Below are 20,566 nucleotides of genomic sequence, written 5' to 3'. Positions count from 1 at the left end.
TTTATTCTATTGGTTAGTATTAGCAGGTACTAGACTTGTTTATGTGCTCCCTTTGACTCTTAGTCCTTTCATTATGATCAATTGTGAACTGAAATGGATCACTTGGACTAGTGCGATGGCATTGATACATGCCACCTTGATGGGATTGACTTGGAGTCCCCTGGTATGTTTCTAACTCTACCATGTGGGGCAAGTCAGCTTGAGCATGTCCCAAATTATGCATCTCTTCCCTCTCTTATTCCCACTCTAATGTTTAACAGGGATCACATTTCAGTTAAATTTCAACACTTTAGAATAACTGTGTATTAATTACAGAGTTAAACCAGTCATATTAAGTAGAACAGACAACAACAGAAAAACTACTAAGAGGGCTAATGTATTAAGTTGTTCATTAACAGTCAGGGCTATGCTGATTAAGTCACCATTTCTCATAGTGTCCATTTCACTTCAACAGGTTTCCTTTTTGGTGTTCAGTCAGTTGTCACCGATCAGGGAGAACATATGGTATTTGTCCCTTTGGACTGGCGTATTTCACTCAGCATGATGTGTTTCAGATTCCTCCATTTTGTTGCAAATGACTGGATTTCGTTGTTTCTTTCTGCGGTATAGTATTCTAAAGAGTACATATCCCATAATTTCTTTATCCAGTCTACCGTTGATGGGCATTTAGGTTGGTTCCAGGTCTTGGCTACTGTGAATTGTGCTGTAATAAACATTAGGGTGCAGACTGCTTTTTTGTTTTTTTTTTTTTTTCCAATTTAAATTCCTTTGGGTAAATTCCAAGGAGTGGGATGGCTGGGTCGAATGGTAGGGTTATCTTCAGGTTTCTGAGGAATCTCCAGACTGACTTCCTTAGTGGCTTGACCAGTTTGCATTCCCACCAACAGTGGGTTAGTGTCCCTTTTTCCCCACATCCTTGCCAGCATCTGTTGTTGCTAGATTTCTGTATGTGAGCCATTCTAACCGGGGTGAGGTGAAACCTCATTGTGGTTTTGATTTGCATTTCCCTGATTGCTAGTGATCTTGAACATCTTTTCATGTGCCTGTTGGCCATTTGGATTTCCTCTTTTGAAAAATGTCTCTTGAGGTCCTTGGCCCATCTCTTAAGTGGGTTGTTGGTTTTGTTTTTGTGGAGTTTCTTGATCTCTTTGTAGATTCTGGTTATGAACCCTTTATCTGTTGCATAGTTTGCAAATATTTTTCCCATTCTGTCGGTTGTCTCTTTGTCACTCCCCCTCTTCGCGGAGGAGCGACACAGGACCCTGCGCTGTTCTTTCGTCTGCTCGGCCCTCCCCGGGTTTGCTGCTGGTTCTTCCCGGGTTGGCTACTATCCCTTCCACCTCCGTGGAAGGGCAGTTCCCCCTGGCCGCATTCCCCACTTCCGCAGGGGAGCGGCACACCGCCGGCCGGCTCTCTGGGGGGCTGCACGGGTTCCCTTAGATGTTCCCCATAGATGTTCCCGGTGCATGCCGTCTCTCTCCTCCTTTATAGTCCTCCTCCGCCAATCCTAACTCGGCTGCCCACATGCCGAGTACGCTGCTCTCCAATCAGGAGCAAGTCCTACAGTCCATTGGTTGAACTGGAGGCAGCTGTGCGGAAGCTGTTTACTTCTCTCCCAGCGCCATATTGTGGGAGAGCAGATGCATAGAATAAGTCCTAATTCGAGTAACTTAGTCTAGTCCGGATTGCTCCCCACAGATCCCCCTTTCTTTTTATTTTTTAGCGTTGATACGCGCCTGTCTTCGGTGTCCCGCGGCACACACTCTGCTCTACTTGCTAGAGTTGCCACAGGCTCTTACAAGTCCTATCAGGCAAACCGAATCCGGGTCCTCTCTTCGCCATGTTGTGAGGAGGTTTTTAGGCGCTGATGCGTGCCTGTGTTCGGTGCCCTGCAGCGCATGCTCTGCTCTGCTAGAACTGCCTGCAGGTGCTTACAAAACCTACCAGGCAAACCGAATCCAAGCCTTCTCATTGCCGTATTGTGGGGGAGACTTATTAGTGTTGGTTTGTGCCTATCTTCGGTGACCTGCAGCTCATGCTTTGGTCGAGCTGCTTGCTGGCGCTTACCGCCTTAATTAGGCAGACCGAATCCAAGCCTCCTAATTGTTGCATTGTGGGGAAGCTTTACTGATGTTAATTCGTGCCTGTCTTCGGTGACCTGCGGCGCATAAGCTGCTAGCCGCCGCAGGTGCTCATCGTGCTCATCGCCTCACTTAATCAGGCAGACCGAATCCAAACTTTCTCGTTGCCATGTTGAGGGGAGGCCTTTCTATTTCTCTATTTCTCTATCTCCGGGCATTCCTATTTCTCCCATTTTACTTCTATCTCCCAGCATTCTTATTTCTCTCATTTTATTTCTAAACTTCTATTTCTCTTATCCCTGCAGCTTCCCGGCGCCTCGCGCTGCCGGCAGCTTCACGGCTCCGCGCAGCTTCAGCCCGCGCCTCATCTGCGCGGCTCGGCTTCGCGCGCTCCGCGGTCTCGCACTTAACCCTTTCGCGTCTGAACCACGGCCTCGCCAGCCCCGTTCCCTATCTACTTGTGCCCCGCACGCTCTCTCTGCACGCGGCGGCTTCCGCGAGTAACACAGCGTAGCTTACGTGTCCACCACTAGCATTCCATCTAAGTTCCCCGGGCTAGCCTGGCGAATTCAACCCAGCGTACGTCTCCGCCCCACGGTTTGGCTTCCCGTCCTTTGCTCCCCGGGCTAATCAGACGGATCCCAACCTGGCTCACGTTTCAGCTTCTGGTTTCAACTTTTCGCCCCCTATTCCCGGGCTAACTTGAGAATCCCAAAGTGGCTTTCGTGTCCGCCTTGGCCTGCCCCCCACGGCTTCAATTTCCCTAACATTTTTCTCTACCCGGTATGTTTCCCCAAGCTTTCCTCCAACAATACTCCTCCCTCATTTCTCCTGGCCTCTCCCCACAGTCCGCATCTGAGTCTGTTTGTTCTAGCTTTCACTTTCACTTTCGCCCTTAGAGATTTCTCCCAGCTTCCCCCCGTAGTCCGTATCTGAGTCTATGCCTAGGCTTTCAATAGTTTCTTCCGGCACCCTTTTCGTCCGGCTTTTCCCTAGGCTGTTTGCTAGTCTCTCTCTCCGATATTTTCCCAATTCTTCCCATTTCTTCCCGTTTCTTCCCTCCTAAGTTTGCTATCCGTTCTAGGTTTCCTATCCGAGTCACGGCACCATTATGTCGCTCCCCCTCTTCGCGGAGGAGCGACACAGGACCCTGCGCTGTTCTTTCGTCTGCTCGGCCCTCCCCGGGTTTGCTGCTGGTTCTTCCCGGGTTGGCTACTATCCCTTCCACCTCCGTGGAAGGGCAGTTCCCCCTGGCCGCATTCCCCACTTCCGCAGGGGAGCGGCACACCGCCGGCCGGCTCTCTGGGGGGCTGCACGGGTTCCCTTAGATGTTCCCCATAGATGTTCCCGGTGCATGCCGTCTCTCTCCTCCTTTATAGTCCTCCTCCGCCAATCCTAACTCGGCTGCCCACATGCCGAGTACGCTGCTCTCCAATCAGGAGCAAGTCCTACAGTCCATTGGTTGAACTGGAGGCAGCTGTGCGGAAGCTGTTTACTTCTCTCCCAGCGCCATATTGTGGGAGAGCAGATGCATAGAATAAGTCCTAATTCGAGTAACTTAGTCTAGTCCGCATTGCTCCCCACATCTCTTCACTCTCCTGACTGTTTCTTTTGCAGTACAGAAACTTCTCAATTTGATGCAATCCCAATAGTTGATTTTGGCTTTGACTGCCTGTGCCTCCCGGGTCTTTTCCAGAAACTCTTTGCCTGTGCCAATATCTTGAAGGGTTTCTCCAATGTTCTCTAATAACTTGATGGTGTCAGGTCGTAGATTTAGGTCTTTAATCCATGTTGAGTGGATTTTTGTGTAAGGTGTAAGGTAGGGGTCTTGCTTCATGCTTCTGTATGTGGAAATCCAGTTTTCCCAGCACCATTTACTGAATAGACTGTCCTTGCTCCAGGAATTGTTTTTAGATCCTTGATCAAATATAAGTTGGCTGTAGATGTTTGGGTTGATTTCTGGTGTTTCAATTCTGTTCCATTGGTCTATTCATCTGTTTCTGTACCAGTACCATGCTGTTTTGATTACAACTGCCCTGTAGTATGTCCTGAAATCTGGTATTGTGATGCCTCCGGCTTTGTTTTTGTTGTACAAGATTGCTTTAGCTATTCGAGGTCTCTTTTGCCTCCATATGAATTGCAGCATCATTTTTTCTAGATCTGAGAAGAATGTCTTTGGTATCCTGATTGGAATTGCATTGAATCTATAAATTGCTTTTGGGAGAATGGACATTTTGATGATGTTGATTCTTCCAATCCATGAGCATGGAAGATTTTTCCATTTTTTGGTATCCTCTTCTATTTCTTTCTTTAAGATTTTGTAATTCTCATCGTAGAGATCTTTAACGTCCTTGGTTAAGTTTATTCCAAGGTATTTGATTGTTTGTGTAGCTATTGTGAATGGGATTGATCTTAGCAGTTCTTTCTCAGCCGTGGCATTGCTTGTGTATACAAAGGCTGTTGATTTTTGTGCATTGATTTTTTTTTAACTTTTATTTAATGAATATACGTTTCCAAAGTTTATTTTGTCTGATATTAATATCACTACACCTGCTTTTTTTTGGGGGGGGGGTTTGGTTGGCATGGAATATCTTTTTCCAACCTTTCACTTTCAGTCTGCATGCATCTTTGTCAGAGAGATGTGTTTCTTGTAGGCAACAAATAGTTGGGTTGTGTTCCTTGAGCCAATCAGCCAATTGGTGTCTTTTAACTGAAGAGTTAAGACCATTAATGTTTAATGTGACTATTGATACGTAGTGACTTTGCCCTGCCATTTTCCCGGAGATATTTTCTAGTATATGCTTTGAGCTTCCCATGCTCTTTTACTGGTGGCTTTTCTTCCTTTACCTTCTTTCATATTGATGGCCGTGTTTCTGTGTTTCTGAGTGTACACATCTTTAAGTATCTTTTGCAGGGCTGGACGAGTGGCCACAAATTCTTTCAATTTCTGTTTGCTATGAAAGGTCTTTATTTCACCTTCATTCACAAATGAGAGCTTAGCAGGATATAATATTCTGGGCTGGCAATTTTTCTCTCTTAGCACCTGTGCTATGTCTCGCCATTCCCTCCTAGCCTGTAGTGTTTCTGATGAGAAGTCTGCTGTGAGTCTAATTGGAGATCCTCTGAGAGTAATCTGACGTTTCTCCCTTGCACATTTTAGGATCTTTTCTTTATGTTTCACTGTGGTAAGTTTAATTACCACGTGTCGTGGTGAGGATCTCTTTTGGTCATGTTTATTGGGGGTTCTATGAGCTTCCTGTACCAGGATGTCTCTGTCCTTCTCCAGACCTGGAAAGTTCTCTGCTAGTATCTCACTAAAAAGGCCTTCTAATCCTTTCTCTCTCTCCATGCCTTCAGGAACTCCTAGATCTCGAATGTTGGGTTTTTTAATAGTATCCTGTAGATTCCCAACAATATTTTTTAGATTTCTAATTTCCTCTTCTTTTCTTTGGTTTGACTGTATGATTTCCTGTGCTCTGTCTTCTAAGTCCGATATTCTCTCTTCTGCTTCACCCATTCTGTTTTTAAGGCTCTCTAATGTGTTTGTCATTTGATCTATTGAGCTCTTCATTTCATTTTGATTTCTCTTCCCTATCACACTTTCTTATTCTACTCGTTTCTGCATTTTATTTTGATTCTTCCTTAAAATTTCATTTTCACGAGAGAGATTTTCAATCCTGTCCAATAAGGATTTCTGTAGTTCAAGGATTTGCTTTTGAAAACTTCTGAATGTTCTTATCATAAATTTTTGAAATCCGTATCTTGCATTTCTTCTATCTCATCATCTTCATAATCTTGGCTTGGGGTGTTTTGTTTATTTGGAGGCATCATAGTGTCATCGTTGATCTTGTTCCCTTGATTTCTGTGTTTGTTGTTGCTTGGCATAGTTAATTCTTCTTTCGTCACTGTGCGTTTTTTTTTTTTTAAATTTTATTTTATACTATGTCTGTGTTAAGTGGACTGCCTGCTGTTGGAGGAGCCTTGGAGGCTTGAGATGGGTGTGTCCTGAGAGCTCTGCTTGTTATGGGTGTGCAAAGGTGACACCCTCAGGTTATGCATGGTAAATCTCTCTCTTTTTATTTATTTATTTATTTATTTTATTTACTTATTCAGGAGGTAAGTAATACCGCACCGCATGGCTGTGCAGAATTGATGGTATTTAGCTTCTGATCTCTGGCTTCTACCCAAAGAGTCTGTGCAGGCTCTGTTTCTCCTCTGGACTCCCACTGGGTTGCCTAGGCTACTGAATTGTAGTGACTCAGTTCCTTAGCTCTCCCCTGTTATGTAAATCCAGAGTGGGGGTCTGCTCTTTGTCTCTTGCAAACCTTGCAAACTCTTGCAAACTCTTGCAAACCTTGCAACCTTGCAACCTTGCAACCTTTGCAAGGTTGGCGGAGAGAGAAAGCCCCCACCTTTTTTCCTTCTCTCCTGTAGTCAGTCTGGTGAACTTTCCTGCTCCCCTCTAGATTCAGACCACCGTCTCCCCGCCAATGTCTCGGGTTACTGAGCTCACCTCCCCTTCCAGAGCCGACGTATGGACTCGGAGCCCTGGGCTACCCAACTCTCCCCGCTGATGTCTGTGTGACATCCACTCCCCTTCCTGCACTGGCGCCCAGACCCTGCAGCTCCCGCGGCTCAGCTTCCACGCGGTGGGTGACCTTGTTCTCCCAGGAGATCCTCCGAGTCACAGCCACTAGATCCCGAAGAGTTTCCTCTGCAATTTTTTCCTAATCCTTTTTCTGAGGCTATCAAAACTCCACTTTTATTAAACTAAATTTTCACAGACTATCAGTGTGCGCCCTCACTATTCCGCCATCTTGGCCCTGCCCCTGCTCCAGTCCATTATAGGTTTTGATGTTTTTGTGAGTCTTAGCCTCTTTGCCAAGCCTTTCGAAATGCTTTCTGATGTAATGTTTCTTACAGTAACGACTAAGAGCTAGGACTGGTATTATTGGTAACAACTTGAGTTTGGATGTGTAAACTCTGTTGGGGTTCATTGTTAGATCCCTTTGAGTTCAAAGCCAGTTCTCTGAACTCCTACCGAATGCTACACCCACACTACTGCCTGGCTAACTTGTGGTTATTGGGACAAGACTAGAACAGTGCATGTGTGATGGGAGTGTAACTTTCACGAGTTTTGTTTGCTGTGAGCAGTTTGTGTTGCCTCATGGTTTAGACAGTTGAAAATAGGGTTTCTCAGTCTTGGCACTGTTATCGCTTGGGTCCAGATACCACTGTTGTGAGGAGGAGGACATTCCTGTGTGTTGCGGAAAGTTTTAGAGTTTCTCCAATGTCTCCCCAGTAGATTACAGTGACAGCATCAGTCCCCGTGGACACTCCCAAAGAGGTCTTCTGAGGTGAGGCATCCCCTGAAGGACACACCCCAGTTGATAGACACAGACAAGAATTGTAGAAATCATGTACTTTTCCAAATCTTAAAAGAGATAGCTTAACTAGACTATTTAGACATCTTAATGCACTCAAAGTAAGCTGGTAACTTTTCATCCTCACCGTTCCTATTAGCGACTTACGCTTAATATGAACAAGTTAGGTTTGTACAGACAGCCTCTCTAGAAGATGGCCAATGTTCTATTTTCTTTTGCACTTGGCTGAGTTATTTCCTTTGATATCTGCTGGGTCTTCTGAGCTGAAAATATCCTCCTTTTACAAGGACATTTGGGACTGAGGGCATTCCCTGTTTAGTGGTAAGGACAATCACCTTAATGATGTGAAGTGAAAAAGATCATGGTTTGTATGAAAGGAGGTAAATACAACATGCACAGTTAGCTAGTTACTTGCACAGGCAATGGAGACTCGGCAAGGGTATCCAAGAGCTAACAAATGTGGTTAACTTTGATTGGGTGGGGTTAAGAGATGCGAGAAACCAAGTGACTAGAAAAGAGGCCAGGGATAACTTTTTCACTGTCTGAATGTAGTTTTAACCTTTATTCAGGAACAGGGCTATACTAACTACTGAGAATACAAATAGTTGTAAACCATTTAATGATTTGAAATGAAGCAAGTTGCAACTTGTGCCTTTTTAGGTGAATTGCATTTCCCTGACTGGGAGCTCGACAGGGACAGGGAAGGTGCTGGTGAATGTAACGAACTTGAAGATGGCAAGGGTGCCGTGGGTCCCTCAGACTGTGCTTCTTGTGCAAGTCGGCAGTCTTTGACGAGTGATGACAGGCTCTCTGAGTTTGCTAAGGTAAGAATGGATCGTTTCAGAAACTCCTATTCTTTTATAACATATGTTCATCAAGGCCTTTTGGTGTTTCTCCCACCGTTTCTCAGGGATCATCCTTTTCACTCTCAGAGCTTTCTTTTGAGCTCCACACCTTGGTCCTTAACTCACATGCTGGTGCTGTGCTTCTCAACATGGGGAAATATGGAGCTCTCTCCCCCCTGACTCTCCACTGCCAACTAGGCAATGAACTTTGGTTGTCCCTCCAGGGCCCTAGTACAGATATGTCAGGGTTTGCTTAGTTGAGTATGCAGCATTTACATCATTGTAATTCCATAAGGACTCTTGATCATCAAGACCAGTGCTAATTATCATGATGCTCTTGAACAATGAGTTGTGTTACTTGGATTTTTTAAAAAAACGTATTTGTGTGAAAGGCAGTGGGACCCAGAGATTGTCCATCTGCTGGGTTCATTCCCTGAATGCTCGCAGCAGCCAAGGGCTGGGTCAGGCTGAATCCAGGAGCCTGAAACTGCATTTGGGTCTAGCACTCGTGTGCCAGGGCTCCAGGTACTTGAGGCTTCTCTGACCACCTCTCTGGGTGCACATGAGCAAGAAGGTGGAATCTGAATTGGAGCCAGGACTCAAACCCATGCCCTCTGCCCTGGGGTGTGTGCATCCCCAAGTGGCATCTTGACCAATGCGTGAAACACCTGCTCCCCATATTGACCCTTTCTTAGGTCATTTTGCTGAACATTCATAGAATCCTCATATTTCTTCATTGTCTTACAGTCTCATAAACATTTCTATACTTAACAGACTTTCTCTCAGTTTCATTTTCTTGGTGAATGTTTCCCTACCACCTCCTAGTTGCTCCAATGTAGATTCTAGATGCTTTTCTCTTTGTGGATGTTGTCACCCTAGGGTTTCTGTTCCCCATCATTCTAGGAATGTGTTCACTTCTTTGCTGATGATGCTTTTGATCTTGTATTTCATGTTTTCCTCAGAGTTTTTTTTTTCCCATGCTTGATTTTGTAAAAAATTTTATGTATTTATTTATATTTAGTTAGTTGACAGGTAGAGTTATCGACAGTGAGAGAGACAGAGACAGAGAGAAAGGTCTTCCTTCTGTTGGTTCACTCCCCAAATGGCCCCCATGGCCTGCGCTGTGCTGATCTGAAGCCAGGAGCCAGGTGCTTCTTCCAGGTCTCCCATGCAGGTGCAGGGCCCAAGCACTTGGGCCATTCTTCCCGGCCCTCCGGGGCAACAGCAGAGAGCTGGACTGGAAGAGGGCAACTGGGACTAGAACCCAGCATACAAATGGGAAGCCGGCACTGCAGGCAGAGGAATAACCAAGTGAGCCAGGATGCAGGCCCCTCCTCACTTGATTTTCTGGAGCACATCTTCTGGCAGGTTCTGAGCAATGGCATACAGAAGCGTTTTTGATGCTTGGCATCTCTAACTATGCTTTGATCTTACTGTCCTGTAATGTAGGATTGAAAACATGTATGTACTTTTAGGTTGGAAATGGTTTTTCCCAAGTTCTGAAGGCACTGATGCATTGTCTTTCAGCTCAAGGATTTTGTGAGTCAGGCTGAAGCTTCTCATTTTTGATCTTTGAAGGTTTTGGTGTTGCTAGTGGTTTTCAGCAGTTAATTGGGACGTGCTTTGGTATGTTTTTCTGCTTAGCGTTTGTCAAGTGTTTTGGATCTGTGGGGTTCTAGGTGTCGCCAGGACCACCCCCAGGTTTGCTCATCTGTAGGACACTGGAGATGTGGTGTAGAGGCATCTCAGGGCTATAGGGAAAGGAGAGGAAGCTGTGTCATCAATTCCCCATGCTCGTCTCCCAGTAGATTCACCTAACATGGACAAGCTATGGAAGTTGTGCTCTTCTTGGAGAGCTCTAGCTATTCAATGGGCAGGTTTTGACTGGGGCTCCTACTCGGTGTTCTCTCTTCCTACCCTGTCCTAGAATCCCAGGCTTCCAGAAGGCAAATCCATATCAGTATAAACTGTACATTTTCACAGTTTCAGCATACATTGTCCAATGACTGTTCATTTGTCTAAATAGGAACATGAGATATCTTTCCCATGATCATGGCATATATTTAGAGCACCTGTGGTTTCTGTGGTTGTGTTTTACCATGACCACTAGACCGATCTTTGGTTGTCTTGGCTCAAGTTACTCCTTTAGTACATTATTTGTGTTTCAATTATTTTCAAGATATATTTATTAAAGGCAGAGTGACAGGGAGGCTGGAAGAGTGAGAGAGTGACCTCCAATCTGCAGGTTCCCTCTGCAAATGGCTGCAATGGCTGGGAGTGAGCCGATCGAAAGCCAGGAGCCATTTGATTATGCCTTGTCTCCTACAAGTGTGCAGGGGCCAAACCATTTGTGCCAAACCCTACTGCTTTCCCAGGCCATAGCAGAGTACTGAATCAGAAGAGGAGCAGCCGGGCCTCGAACAGGCGGCCCCATGGGATGTCGGCACTGTAGGCATCACCTTTACCTGCTATGCCACAGTGGCAGCCCCTGTGCTTTCATGTTTGAAAGAATTCTGACTCATTGGTTGGAAGGCAGAGACACAGAGATGTTCCAGCTGCTGGTTCGGTCCCCAAATACTTGAGTCAAGTACAGTGTCTCCAACGCAGCATGTGTCTCCAACCTGCGGGGCAGGGACCCAGGTGTTTGAAATATCACTTCCTGTCTCCCAGGCTGTATGTCTCTCCCTGGCCATTAGCAGGGAGCTGGGTAGGAAGCAGAGCAGCTGGGACTCAAACGGGCACCCATGTGGGATGCCTTTGCTGCAGGTGGATACTTCACCTGAATACATACAAATCTCTGTGTATATATATGTATACATCGATGAAATTTTTGTCAGTGTTGGCTTCCCAAGATTGTGCACTTTTATTATGTGCATTTCCCACTGAATCTCACAGGGAATTCTCTCTAGTGACTAGGGCTGAGTTGTGTTCTTGGGACATTTTGCTGGTCACTGGTGACACACATCATTTGGATAACACTGTATAGAGGGGACCACCATCTGAGCCTAAAGGGCCCTAAGCAGCAAACTCCCAAAGCTCGTGGGAGCAAGTGTAGAAGCAGTGAGAGCGTTGTTCTCGCCAGATACCGATGGATGTATGAATTGCGCTTCAGAAAAGACCCTGAGGGACTCTCTCCACGAGACAGCATGGGGCTCCATGTAGGAGCCTCAGAACTGAAAGAGCACTCATGGTGTGGCATCCTTGCATGGGGAGACACACCCCTCTCGAATCTGCATGAATGTCTTTGTCTGTGGATCTAGAGAATGGTCTCTAATTAGCAGGGCAGGGAAGGGATAAAGAGGAAGAAGGACACTCATGGTCTACCATGTATACTACTTTAATGAAAGGCCTAACCAACTGGTACTAATCATGGTGAACTATATACATAGGAAAATCTAGGAGGAATCCGTGAAATTGGTGATGATGTGACCACCCATCTGAGAGAGGGAGGCCAGTCTCCCAGGCACTGGGTTGTTGCTTGGTCGGCGGGGAACAGAGCGAGTGTCACGGTGCAGTCCCCGAGCCCACAGATGAACTCTGCAGCCCCCACTCTCTGCCTGCATGGGGGACTCAGTCATGCTGATGTTCTCCAAGGCCTGATGTTCTTGGCCTTGAGGATGAGGTGGACATTCTAGCAGAGGGGCTGGAGTAGGCAGGACAGGTTGTAGCTGCAGGACACAGAAGCAGCCATGAGTGCACTCTTGCTCATCTCAGGCTCCCTCCAGGGCCCGCCCTGCAGCCGCAGTCCTAGAGCCCCGCACTGCCCATGGGTAAGGCCCTCTGCTGACCAAGGAGCCATGGGTAGCCCTCTCCTCAGTGCACAACAGGAGAACCTTCCCCATCTGCCACCCTGGACATCCCGCAATCCCTGCCCAGCACTCACCTCTTAGTGTCACTGAGCCTCTCCATGGATTGGAACCACAGTGCAAACTCTGCGTCGCGCAGCAAAGTATATTGACTGGCTGCCACCTGGAGCCGCTGCATTTCTTGGAGAACTTTTATCTCCTGGGGCAAGAGGGGCAGAGAGGATGCTGACAGGCCTGCACTGGGACTGGTGGAGGGGCACACTGTGGCAGGGGCAGGGGGCTGGCCTCTGGGTCTTTTAGCTAGAGAAGCCTTCCCTGGCCATCCCTTCCAGGCTCCAAGCTGTCTTCTGAGTAGCATACACACAGCCCCTCGCCCAGGAAGGAAGTTCTCCTGGATTCCAGTCCCTTAGCCACAGCCTCCCTAGGGATGCTCTCCTCCTTCTGTGTGTATCCATCCCAGTGGAGAGAGCAGACAGACACGCATGGGCTGGAGCCTGGGCTTTCTGCCCAGGGCATCTCTGACCCCTCCATCCCCTCTGTGCCTGGAAGATAGGGCAGAGCTGCTCACCTTTGTCATTTTCAGCATGTTGTTTTTTCCCTGGAAGGCAGAGTCCATCAGAACAGCCCCTGGCCTGTGACTAGCCCCTGGCCCTCCCCTCTGGGTAAGAGGAAGGAAAAGAAGGTGTCCCTGGGACAGGCTGTTAGCTCTGCAGAAGGGGACATGGTGGCTGAGGCTCAGGGAACTGCTGTCCCCACCATGTCTGATGGCAGGCAGGGAAAGTGAGGCCTGGGAATGGATGGGTGCACTGAGGCATGTGGGTGCTGCCTGACCTCACAGGGGCCCAATTTCTCTCCTTCCCTTGGGTGCCACCCAACTCAGAGGCTGAGCAGGCTCAGCCAAGACCTTGTGCAGCTTTGCAGTCAGGGACTCTGGCTATGCAGCTTCAACCGTTGGGGGACAGGGATGGGCACCTGGTTGCAGGCTCCCGCACTCAGAGGGGATATGCAGGTGAGCCCTCCTCCCTGGGACAGCTTGTGAGGCCTCCGGAGACATGGGCAGCAAGGAGCTGGGGGCTGAGAGCTCAGCCCAGGACCCTCCCCCCAAGCCTCAGGGTCCTGGAGCCTGCCCCACCCATGGCAAGTTCACTCACATCTACGAAGTCCTTCATGGCGATGTCCAGCCTATCCAGATACATGATGAAAGTGCCAAGGAAGGGGACGGCTCCCTGTGCCATGAGGTGGTGGTGGTGGTGAGCAGCTGTTCTCAGGTGCCACCAAGGCCCGGCCCCTGAGATGCACTCCACCCCAGCTGCTGGAGCCCTGGCCACATTCCCCATTGGGAAGCTCCCCGCCCCTAAAGTGCCTTTCCCAATTCTCCCTGCATCCAGCCAACTGCCTCTAGAATCGGACAACCCTGGGAGCCCTGATGGCATGATAACAAGTCAGCTTGTGGGGTGCCAGCCCCAGCTCAGGCCCAAGTCTGCTGGGAGCCCTTCAGCTCAGGCCCTCAGCTCTGGTCTCTCAACTGGGGTCTCTCAGCTACTGTGGTGATGGGCGTGGGCAAACAAGGGAGGCAGAAGGCCCTGCTCCCTTGACATGGGCCCCCAGTGGGAGACAGGAGCCCCTGCCCCCCCTCCCCAGGCACACTTGCCTTCTTCTGCAGCCGCTGCCGCATCTGTGTTCTCTGGGGGTTCTGCTCCCGGGCGGGCAACCTGCAGATCGCCATCTGCCAGGGTCAGGGTCACGTTCAGGGAGATAGTCCTTTCCTGACCGGCCCACATTTGTGCAAACCACCTTGAGCCCTGCATGTCTGGCTCACTTCCATTGGTATAATGCCCACCCTGCACTCCCCTCCTCCCACAACGTGCTCTGTATGGATTCATGCAGCTCCCACCGGGAAGGTGGCTTTGGGGGATTGACCACGCCTCCCTGTGCCTGCTCCTCAGCTGGAGAGGGTGCTGGCCTCCCCTCCCACCTCAGGTCCCCCTTGCCCTAAGGATCCTTTGACTGACCTGTGCCTCAGCGTGTCCCTGAGAGGAAGCCAGGCCCAGCACCCCATACCCTGCCTCCCTGGATGCACATGAGGCTCCCTGTGCAGACTGAGAGACAGGCTCATGCTGCTTGCTTCTCTCCTCGAGAAGACAGAAGTTCTGCTCCCAGGGCAGCCAGTAAGACCCAATGCTTGGCATCCCACTGGACTGCTCAGCCCCTGGCATTCCCAAGCTGTGCAATGTGTGGGGCAGGCTTGGCAGCCCTCCCCATGGAAGGCTGCAACAGAGAACACTGTAGCAGGCCTGGTTTCCAAAGGACCTCTAGGGCCCCAGCACAGATGGAAGGAAGCCCTTGCTGCCGCATCCACCTCACAGCCTGGGGGAAGCAGGAACAGCATGGGAGCCAGAGACCTGTGGGTGCTCACAGCCCCCTCTGAGAGCCAAGCTGCTCTTGCTGCAGCCCATTCCCATTGCCCTCTGAGCCCGACTGCATCCCACGACCTGTGAACACAGCCCTCTCTTGGCCTGTTGTCCTAGCAGGCACACCCCAGGTTTTCTTTTCAAGCACACTTTCAGTGACACCAAAAGCTCCCCTCTGCCCTGATGCCCTTACAGCCACACCCCTTCCCCTCCTGCCAAGCCCTCACCCCAGTCCCTGAGCCCCCACTTTACCTTCATGGGCACATCTCTGTTGACTTTTTTGTCCTGTGTGCAAAGACGCTGAAATTTCCTGGCACTTTTTCTGTTGTGAGGGGAAAACCAGGAGATATTTGGATGGAATGGTGAGGTGGTGGATCAAACCCCTTTGGTTTAAGAACAAAGATCAGAGGATCCACCCTGCCTGGTAGTATCTTCTGTTTTGATTGTGTGTGTGTATGTGTGTGTGTGTGTGTGTGTGTGTGTGAGTGTTTACAGAGTTGGAGTGCCCAGGCAGGTCCAGTGCTGCGTGGTGCACAGGCGCAAGTATGTAGTTTGGAAGCCACATGTGCCTGACTAATGGAAATGTCATCCTGAGGCAGAAACCCAGTCCTCATGTCCCAGGGCCGCTGAAAGATGGTGCTCCCCACCCCTGCCCCCGGCAGTCCACGCCTCTCCCTGTGTCCCAGGATACCAGCCTCTGTGAGTCTTGGAGGATTAGTGCTTAGGCCCGAGGTAGTCCCGGGTCCACCAGGTGCTTTGAGGGATGCACACCCACCTGGAGACTTCTCCCCACGTTGTTTTCAGCTGGCGTACCGGGTGGCTCTGCAGAGCGCAGAGGATGGTGTGGACCGAGCAGTAGTTCCGGAGAGCCAGGCACTCCTAGGGCAGGGAGCGGATGAATGGCAGGTAGGTGGCTTGGAGCCCCACCTGAGCCAGGCTCAGCCAGCTGTGCTGACATCCCCCTCATGCATCAGAGAGTTGGCCAGGGAGCCAGAGCAGGTCAGTGATGGGACCCCCTTGAGCCACGCTCACATGGGCTAGATTGGTTTCAACCCATGTCAGGGACCTAGGCGGGAAGTGAGCATGTAGTTCTGGGACAAGTGAGTGAGATCAGGCCACCTCGTGGATCCCAAGAGCCCAGGGATTGGGCAGGATCTGTGACCACAGACTGTACACCTGAGAGCTGAGGAAGCAAAGTGGCACGTCCCTGCCGTGCAGAGAGGGAGCCCCTGGGACAGCCTCAGCTTACCTTGGCCACCTTGATCCAGTGTTCCACCACGCGGGCCCTGTCCTCTGCCTTCATGCTGGGGTCCCCCAAGCACGTGGTAGTAACACAATGGGCCACGTGGTGGTAGTGGATGATGACAGCGAGAACAGTAGGGGGCAGCTGCGCATTGACCTCCTTGTTCTGCTGGATCCGGATGGAGCTGTGGCACTGATAGGGGACCACATTCTGGAAGAGCTCCTGGGGGCAAGAGGGTATCCCATGGGCACAGCCAGCCTAGCTCGAATGCAGTGAAGCCCAGCCACCCCGGCAAGTGACAGTGCTCGAAGCTGCAGCTCAGGTAGTTTGGCATGCAGCTCCCCAACATGGGAGCAGCTGGGCTATGTGTTCTGCCACTGAGGTCGCCTCGCTCCTGCCAGCCCAGATCCCAACCCTCCCAAGCCTTGAGGAAAGAGACAGAGGTGTGTGCTCCCAGGCATCCCGCCCAGTATCTCATCCTTCTGCTCTCACGGCATCTGCCCTGGAGTCCTTGTCCCTGTGAAATGCCGCTCCCTGTGGCAACTCCAACAAGGTGCTTGCTGTTTGATATGGATATGTGTGCTAGGACCCAGGACAGCTGTGGCATCGCAGGCAGATGGGAAGGCAGTGGGTGGACCTGGATGCCCTCCACCTAGGCCCGTCCAGTACCCTGTGGGTCAGATCCAGCCCTACTTTCTGCCAGGCCCATGTCAGTTGATCTGGAGAGTCACTGTGCAGCTGGTGTGGTTTGGGTGCCCTCTCTGCCAGCCATGGGAGAAAGGCAGCCTTGGGAGTGAAGACATTGGTCCAGTCACATAGGTGGTGGGACCTGAAGCCTGAACTGCAGCCAGGCCACTGGATTCTGGTCGGAGCAGCTGTGGGGAGGCTGGTGCCAAAGGGGTGTTCGGGCCTGGCCCTGCCGAGACAAGCCCGCTGCTCACCGCGTCCATCAGTGTGAACTGTTCCGCAAGCAGCTTGGCGGGGAATGTGGTGATGCTAGCCATCTTGCGAGGCTGGTTGTTTGCAGGTCCCGGACATGCGCAGGAGACTTTGGTAGTTGTCTTTGGTGCTGATTCTGTGCATGGTGGCAGCCTCAGTTTTGAAATGGATCCCGGCTCCAGAAGAGGTTCTAGCTCTGTGAGCAGTGGGGGATCTGGCTCTAAAGCCAGTGTTTGGCATGTCTGCAGCCTGGCAAATAGAGCAGGAGCTGGGAGAAGAGAAAGGGTCAACAACATCAAGCACTTTCCAATGGCCTCTCCAAAGCCAGGCGCGATCCCATTGCCTCTAAAGGGGCTCCAGCCCCAAAGCCCACCGAGAGAATCTCGCGGAGTGCAGTGCATCTTACCGACTGCATCTGCCTGTGTGGGATTTGGGTAGGCCATCCTGACACGCAGAAAGCACGCATGGGTCTGCAGGTCTCCTCTGGGCAAGCGGACCTGCTTGGATCCGACCTTCATCTTTAGAAGTGGGAGATCCGTGCGATTGCAGAATTCGGCCTTGTACTTGGCTTTGCAGCTTTGCAAACAGGAAGCCATGTTCCTGGGGAGGAGAGTGGGCAGCAGAGTCAGACGTGACCTTACCCTGCTTGCTGCCCTTCCAGGACTCCCTGTGTGGGGTGGGGCACGGAGCCTGCCGGTGAACTCTAGCTTCTTAAAGACAATGCCATGCTTTGCTGTTTTCCAAGGCGATTTCTTGACTGTGAATCCCAAGAGTTACAGAGAGAGAGGGAGAGACACACACCGGGGCAGAGGTCTTGCATCCACTGCTTGACTCCCCGGATGGGCAGTGGACAGCACTGGGCCAGGCTCATGCGGGGAGTGAGGAGCTCCATCCAGGTCTCCCACATGGGTGGCAGAGGTCCAAATGCTTGGACCATGTTCCCCTGGTTTTCCCAGACCCCCGAGCAGGGTCCTGAATCTGGACTGCAACAACAGGGACACCAACCAACACCCACAAGGGATTCTGGCATTGCTGGCAGTAGCTTTCCTTTGGATGGCTTCCTTCTCATGTTCCTTTCAGTGCCTTCCCATTCATTCCCATGGTTTTCTCAGGTGGAGGCCCCTAGGCTCTGGCTCTGAGCAGACTTGGGAGTAGGTTGCTCCTGGGATGGTGGGTTGGGATGGGTGGTCAGGGAGGGTAGGCAAAGCTGGAAGCAACTGCCCTGGGCATGGCTATGTGGGTGTTGTCTGTGAGCCCCAACATGCCCACTCCTCCGCAGAACGTGTCTGCTCCTATCCATAGCACTGCTCTTCAGCACTTCCTTTGCATGTGGTGGGGCCAGAAGTTGGAGTTGCACCTACTGTCTGCCTCTGCCTTGCCTCAGCCCTCATTTTCCTGCCACTCTTTCGAGTGACAGAAGGCCGCATCTGCACCCCAATCTCCCCGCATCTTAGTGGGACATGGGGTTCTCCTTGTGATCAGAGTAGGGGACGTTGCAGCTACTCCCAGAGGAGGTCAGCAAGCCTCAGCTCTGCCGCTGCAGGACAGGACTTGTATAGGATCTCGGCTGTGAGGGTCGGATTCCCCACAACTGTGAGGCCCTTGAATGCTTTGTTCACTGGATTTGTGGCAAGTGTCTGGAAAACTGCACAAGGGAAGGGCTTCCCATATATGTGTAGAGTGAATGATTCCTTGTAGACCTGCCAGGTCGATGAGGGGTCTGGGCAACTGCTACCAACCCTGAGGGCAGCTGTTCTGTGCATATATCGAGGACAGGAGCAGCTGGAACAAGTAGGAAATGTGGCCGGTACGAAGGCATAGCAGCTTCCAATGCCCCTGCCCACATGTGATGCTGGCAAACCATATCAGGGTTGGCCAGTTCAAGTCTTGGCTGTTGTCCTTGGTGTCCAGCTCCCTGCTAATGATCCTGGGGAAGTGCCGGATGATGGCCTAAGTAGTTGGACCCCTGGCACCCCTGAGGGGGCCAGATATAGCTTCAGGCTCCTCAGCCCGGCTTCCCAGAGCCCTGCTTTTTGCAGCCATTTGGGGAGTGACCCAGCAGATAGAAGGACGCATTCTCTCTTTCTCTCAGTCTAACTCTGCCTGTGAAAGAAAACATTTCTGATTCTTGAAAAAGGGGAAAGCAGGATCGCCATCTGGGAGGTTTTCCAACCATTGAGGCACATGGCTGGTTCCCACCTGAGTAGAAACATTGGTTCGTGAGGGTGCAGAGAAAGGAAATCAAGAGGTGTGACGCAGTGTGCCAGTAGCCCTGTCCACAGAGAAAGGCACCCGTTCCATGCCCGCCATGTCTTAAGTCGCTTAGGTCATCTAAAACATGTAAGATTCATCTCTGCGTCACCGCAGTGCTGAAAGGCAGCTACCCACCTGTCGAATATCTGGTCTAAGTAATACGGAATGGTGGAGAAGTCGCTGTATGTACACAGGAAGGTGTTGAAGTAGCAGATCCTTTTTCCCAGGGGGCCCGGGACCAGGGCATCCAGCAGCATCTCTTTAGTGTCTGGCTGTAGGGTCCGCATGGCACAGACCTCTGCCAAGTAGAGCATGGACCCATTTCCATACTAGGGAGGACCGGAAAGGACGTGAGTCAGTGGCAGTTCCAGGGAGCACAGGGGAGCAGACACCCGGGTTGGGAGAAAACCCCAGTTGGGGCCAAGAGGCTGAACAGGGACTGAGGGATGAGAAAGTCCTGCGAGGGGGCCAGCAGTGAAAGATGATTCCGTGCCCCTTGGGGGAGCTAGAAATGAGGGCAACTGTGTGATTTGCTTTGCCACCAGACTGCAGAATGGAAACAAGTGGGCGGAGTAGGATATGAAGCCCCAGGGGAGGCTAGATCCTGAAAAGAGCCATAGTCAGAGGTGTCTGCCTGTGGCGTAATGACCACAGGCATTCTGCCAAGTGACCTGACTTGAGGCATTACAACGACACATGTGTAGAGCCAGTCCCCAGCCAGCCTGGTCCTTGGAGTTTGTCCTCAGCAGGGCATCACTGCCTTTTAAGAGCCGAATTGTGGCCCCCATCCCCAACACACACGTGGGGTTGTTCTGACACCAGAGCACTTGAGTGTGACTGCTGCAGTTGGGCCAGTAGTCCGCAAGGAGGTGATTGACCTTACCCCCAGAAATGTCATGGGCCCCATCCCATTACCTTGCTGTGCTCATTGGCAGATGCGACAGGGGCACAGAGAAGCCCAGGGGAGCATAGGAAATGAAACTGGGGATGGAGATGGCAATGAGCCCTCCTGAGAAATCACCTTGGCCATGCCCTGACATGCAGCCACCAGAAATGGGAACAGTGACTCCTGTTGGGAGAGCTGCCCAACCTGGGCTCCTGTGCTTTGAGCAGCCGAGCTGACTGTGCTCCGTGAGAGACAGTGAGTCTGTGTACTACAGCACCGCTGCCGTGGCAATGCAGCTGAATCCCAGTGCTTCCCAGCAGCCATGCAAGTGTGGCCACAGGGGCAATGTCGTCCCAAGGAATAGAACAGGTGGGGGCCAGGCTCCAGTCCTGTATGGTATCTTCACCCTTTTGGTTGAACCCTCTGCCCTTTTGTGTGGGAAAACCTTCCTGGTAGGATCACTGAGTCCTAAAGCTTGGAGAAGACCTGGAAGGCAGTGGAGCTGACTAAGGACTGCATAGGATTCTTGGATTAGGTGGGCAAACATTCAGCACCATGGCCACACACGATGCTTGTGTGAACAGGGAGTTTCCCAACACCCAGTTGCCAAGGGGCTGAGATTTCTTTGAGAGTGGGATGGGGGTCAGTCACTGAGTGGGAGATCACGAGGCCAAAAGCCAGGGGCGTTCCTCCCTTCAGGATGTGGTTCTAGGCACAC

The 20,566-nt window shown here is 50.8% G+C and overlaps 1 protein-coding gene and 1 long non-coding RNA gene across 52 annotated transcripts in view; one reads left to right on the top strand and one right to left on the bottom strand.

Moving 5' to 3' along the window:
• Positions 1 to 20,566, top strand: part of LOC138850245 (uncharacterized) — a 514,649-nt gene that overhangs the window by 83,110 nt on the left and 410,973 nt on the right. For 47 of the 50 annotated variants that reach the window (XR_011389934.1, XR_011389944.1, XR_011389950.1 and 44 more), the window contains one exon: positions 8,126 to 8,289. The exons of 2 other annotated variants lie outside the window; for them this stretch is intronic. This is a non-coding gene — a long non-coding RNA (uncharacterized lncRNA). Of the gene's footprint in view, positions 1 to 7,309; positions 7,439 to 8,125; positions 8,290 to 20,566 lie in introns of all 50 variants that reach the window. One more of the 50 variants, XR_011389943.1, reaches the window with a different exon arrangement.
• On the bottom strand, positions 11,141 to 19,845 carry LOC138850228 (ral guanine nucleotide dissociation stimulator-like). Of its 2 annotated transcripts, XM_070076532.1 has the most exons (5): positions 19,098 to 19,845; positions 17,116 to 17,309; positions 16,712 to 16,977; positions 15,777 to 15,992; positions 11,141 to 15,406 (listed from the first exon to the last, which is right to left on the bottom strand). In XM_070076532.1, exons 1-5 carry the CDS (start codon positions 19,274 to 19,276, stop codon positions 15,242 to 15,244), a joined length of 1,020 nt encoding a protein of 339 aa, XP_069932633.1. In that variant the 5' UTR covers positions 19,277 to 19,845; the 3' UTR covers positions 11,141 to 15,241. The 2 variants fall into 2 exon arrangements, with proteins under 2 accessions (XP_069932633.1, XP_069932632.1); XM_070076531.1 differs by having other exon boundaries at positions 16,712 to 17,309.

This window comes from Oryctolagus cuniculus, chromosome 6 (genome assembly GCF_964237555.1).
Source record: "Oryctolagus cuniculus chromosome 6, mOryCun1.1, whole genome shotgun sequence".
NCBI lineage: Eukaryota > Metazoa > Chordata > Mammalia > Lagomorpha > Leporidae > Oryctolagus > Oryctolagus cuniculus.
Note: the sequence above shows the minus strand (reverse complement) of the source record. Positions and strands in the feature narration are given on the sequence as shown.

What these genes read in the sequence shown, in the direction of transcription:
- LOC138850228 (XM_070076531.1), bottom strand. Translation starts at nt 19,276, where the DNA reads ATGCTCTACTTGGCAGAGGTCTGTGCCATGCGGACCCTACAGCCAGAC. An exon ending in TTAGACCAGATATTCGACAG is followed by an intron (nt 17,310 to 19,097) that starts GTGGGTAGCTGC and finishes TCTCCTCCCCAG; the next exon opens with GAACATGGCTTCCTGTTTGC. An exon ending in AGTTCACACTGATGGACGCG is followed by an intron (nt 15,993 to 16,711) that starts GTGAGCAGCGGG and finishes TCTTGCCCCCAG; the next exon opens with GAGCTCTTCCAGAATGTGGT.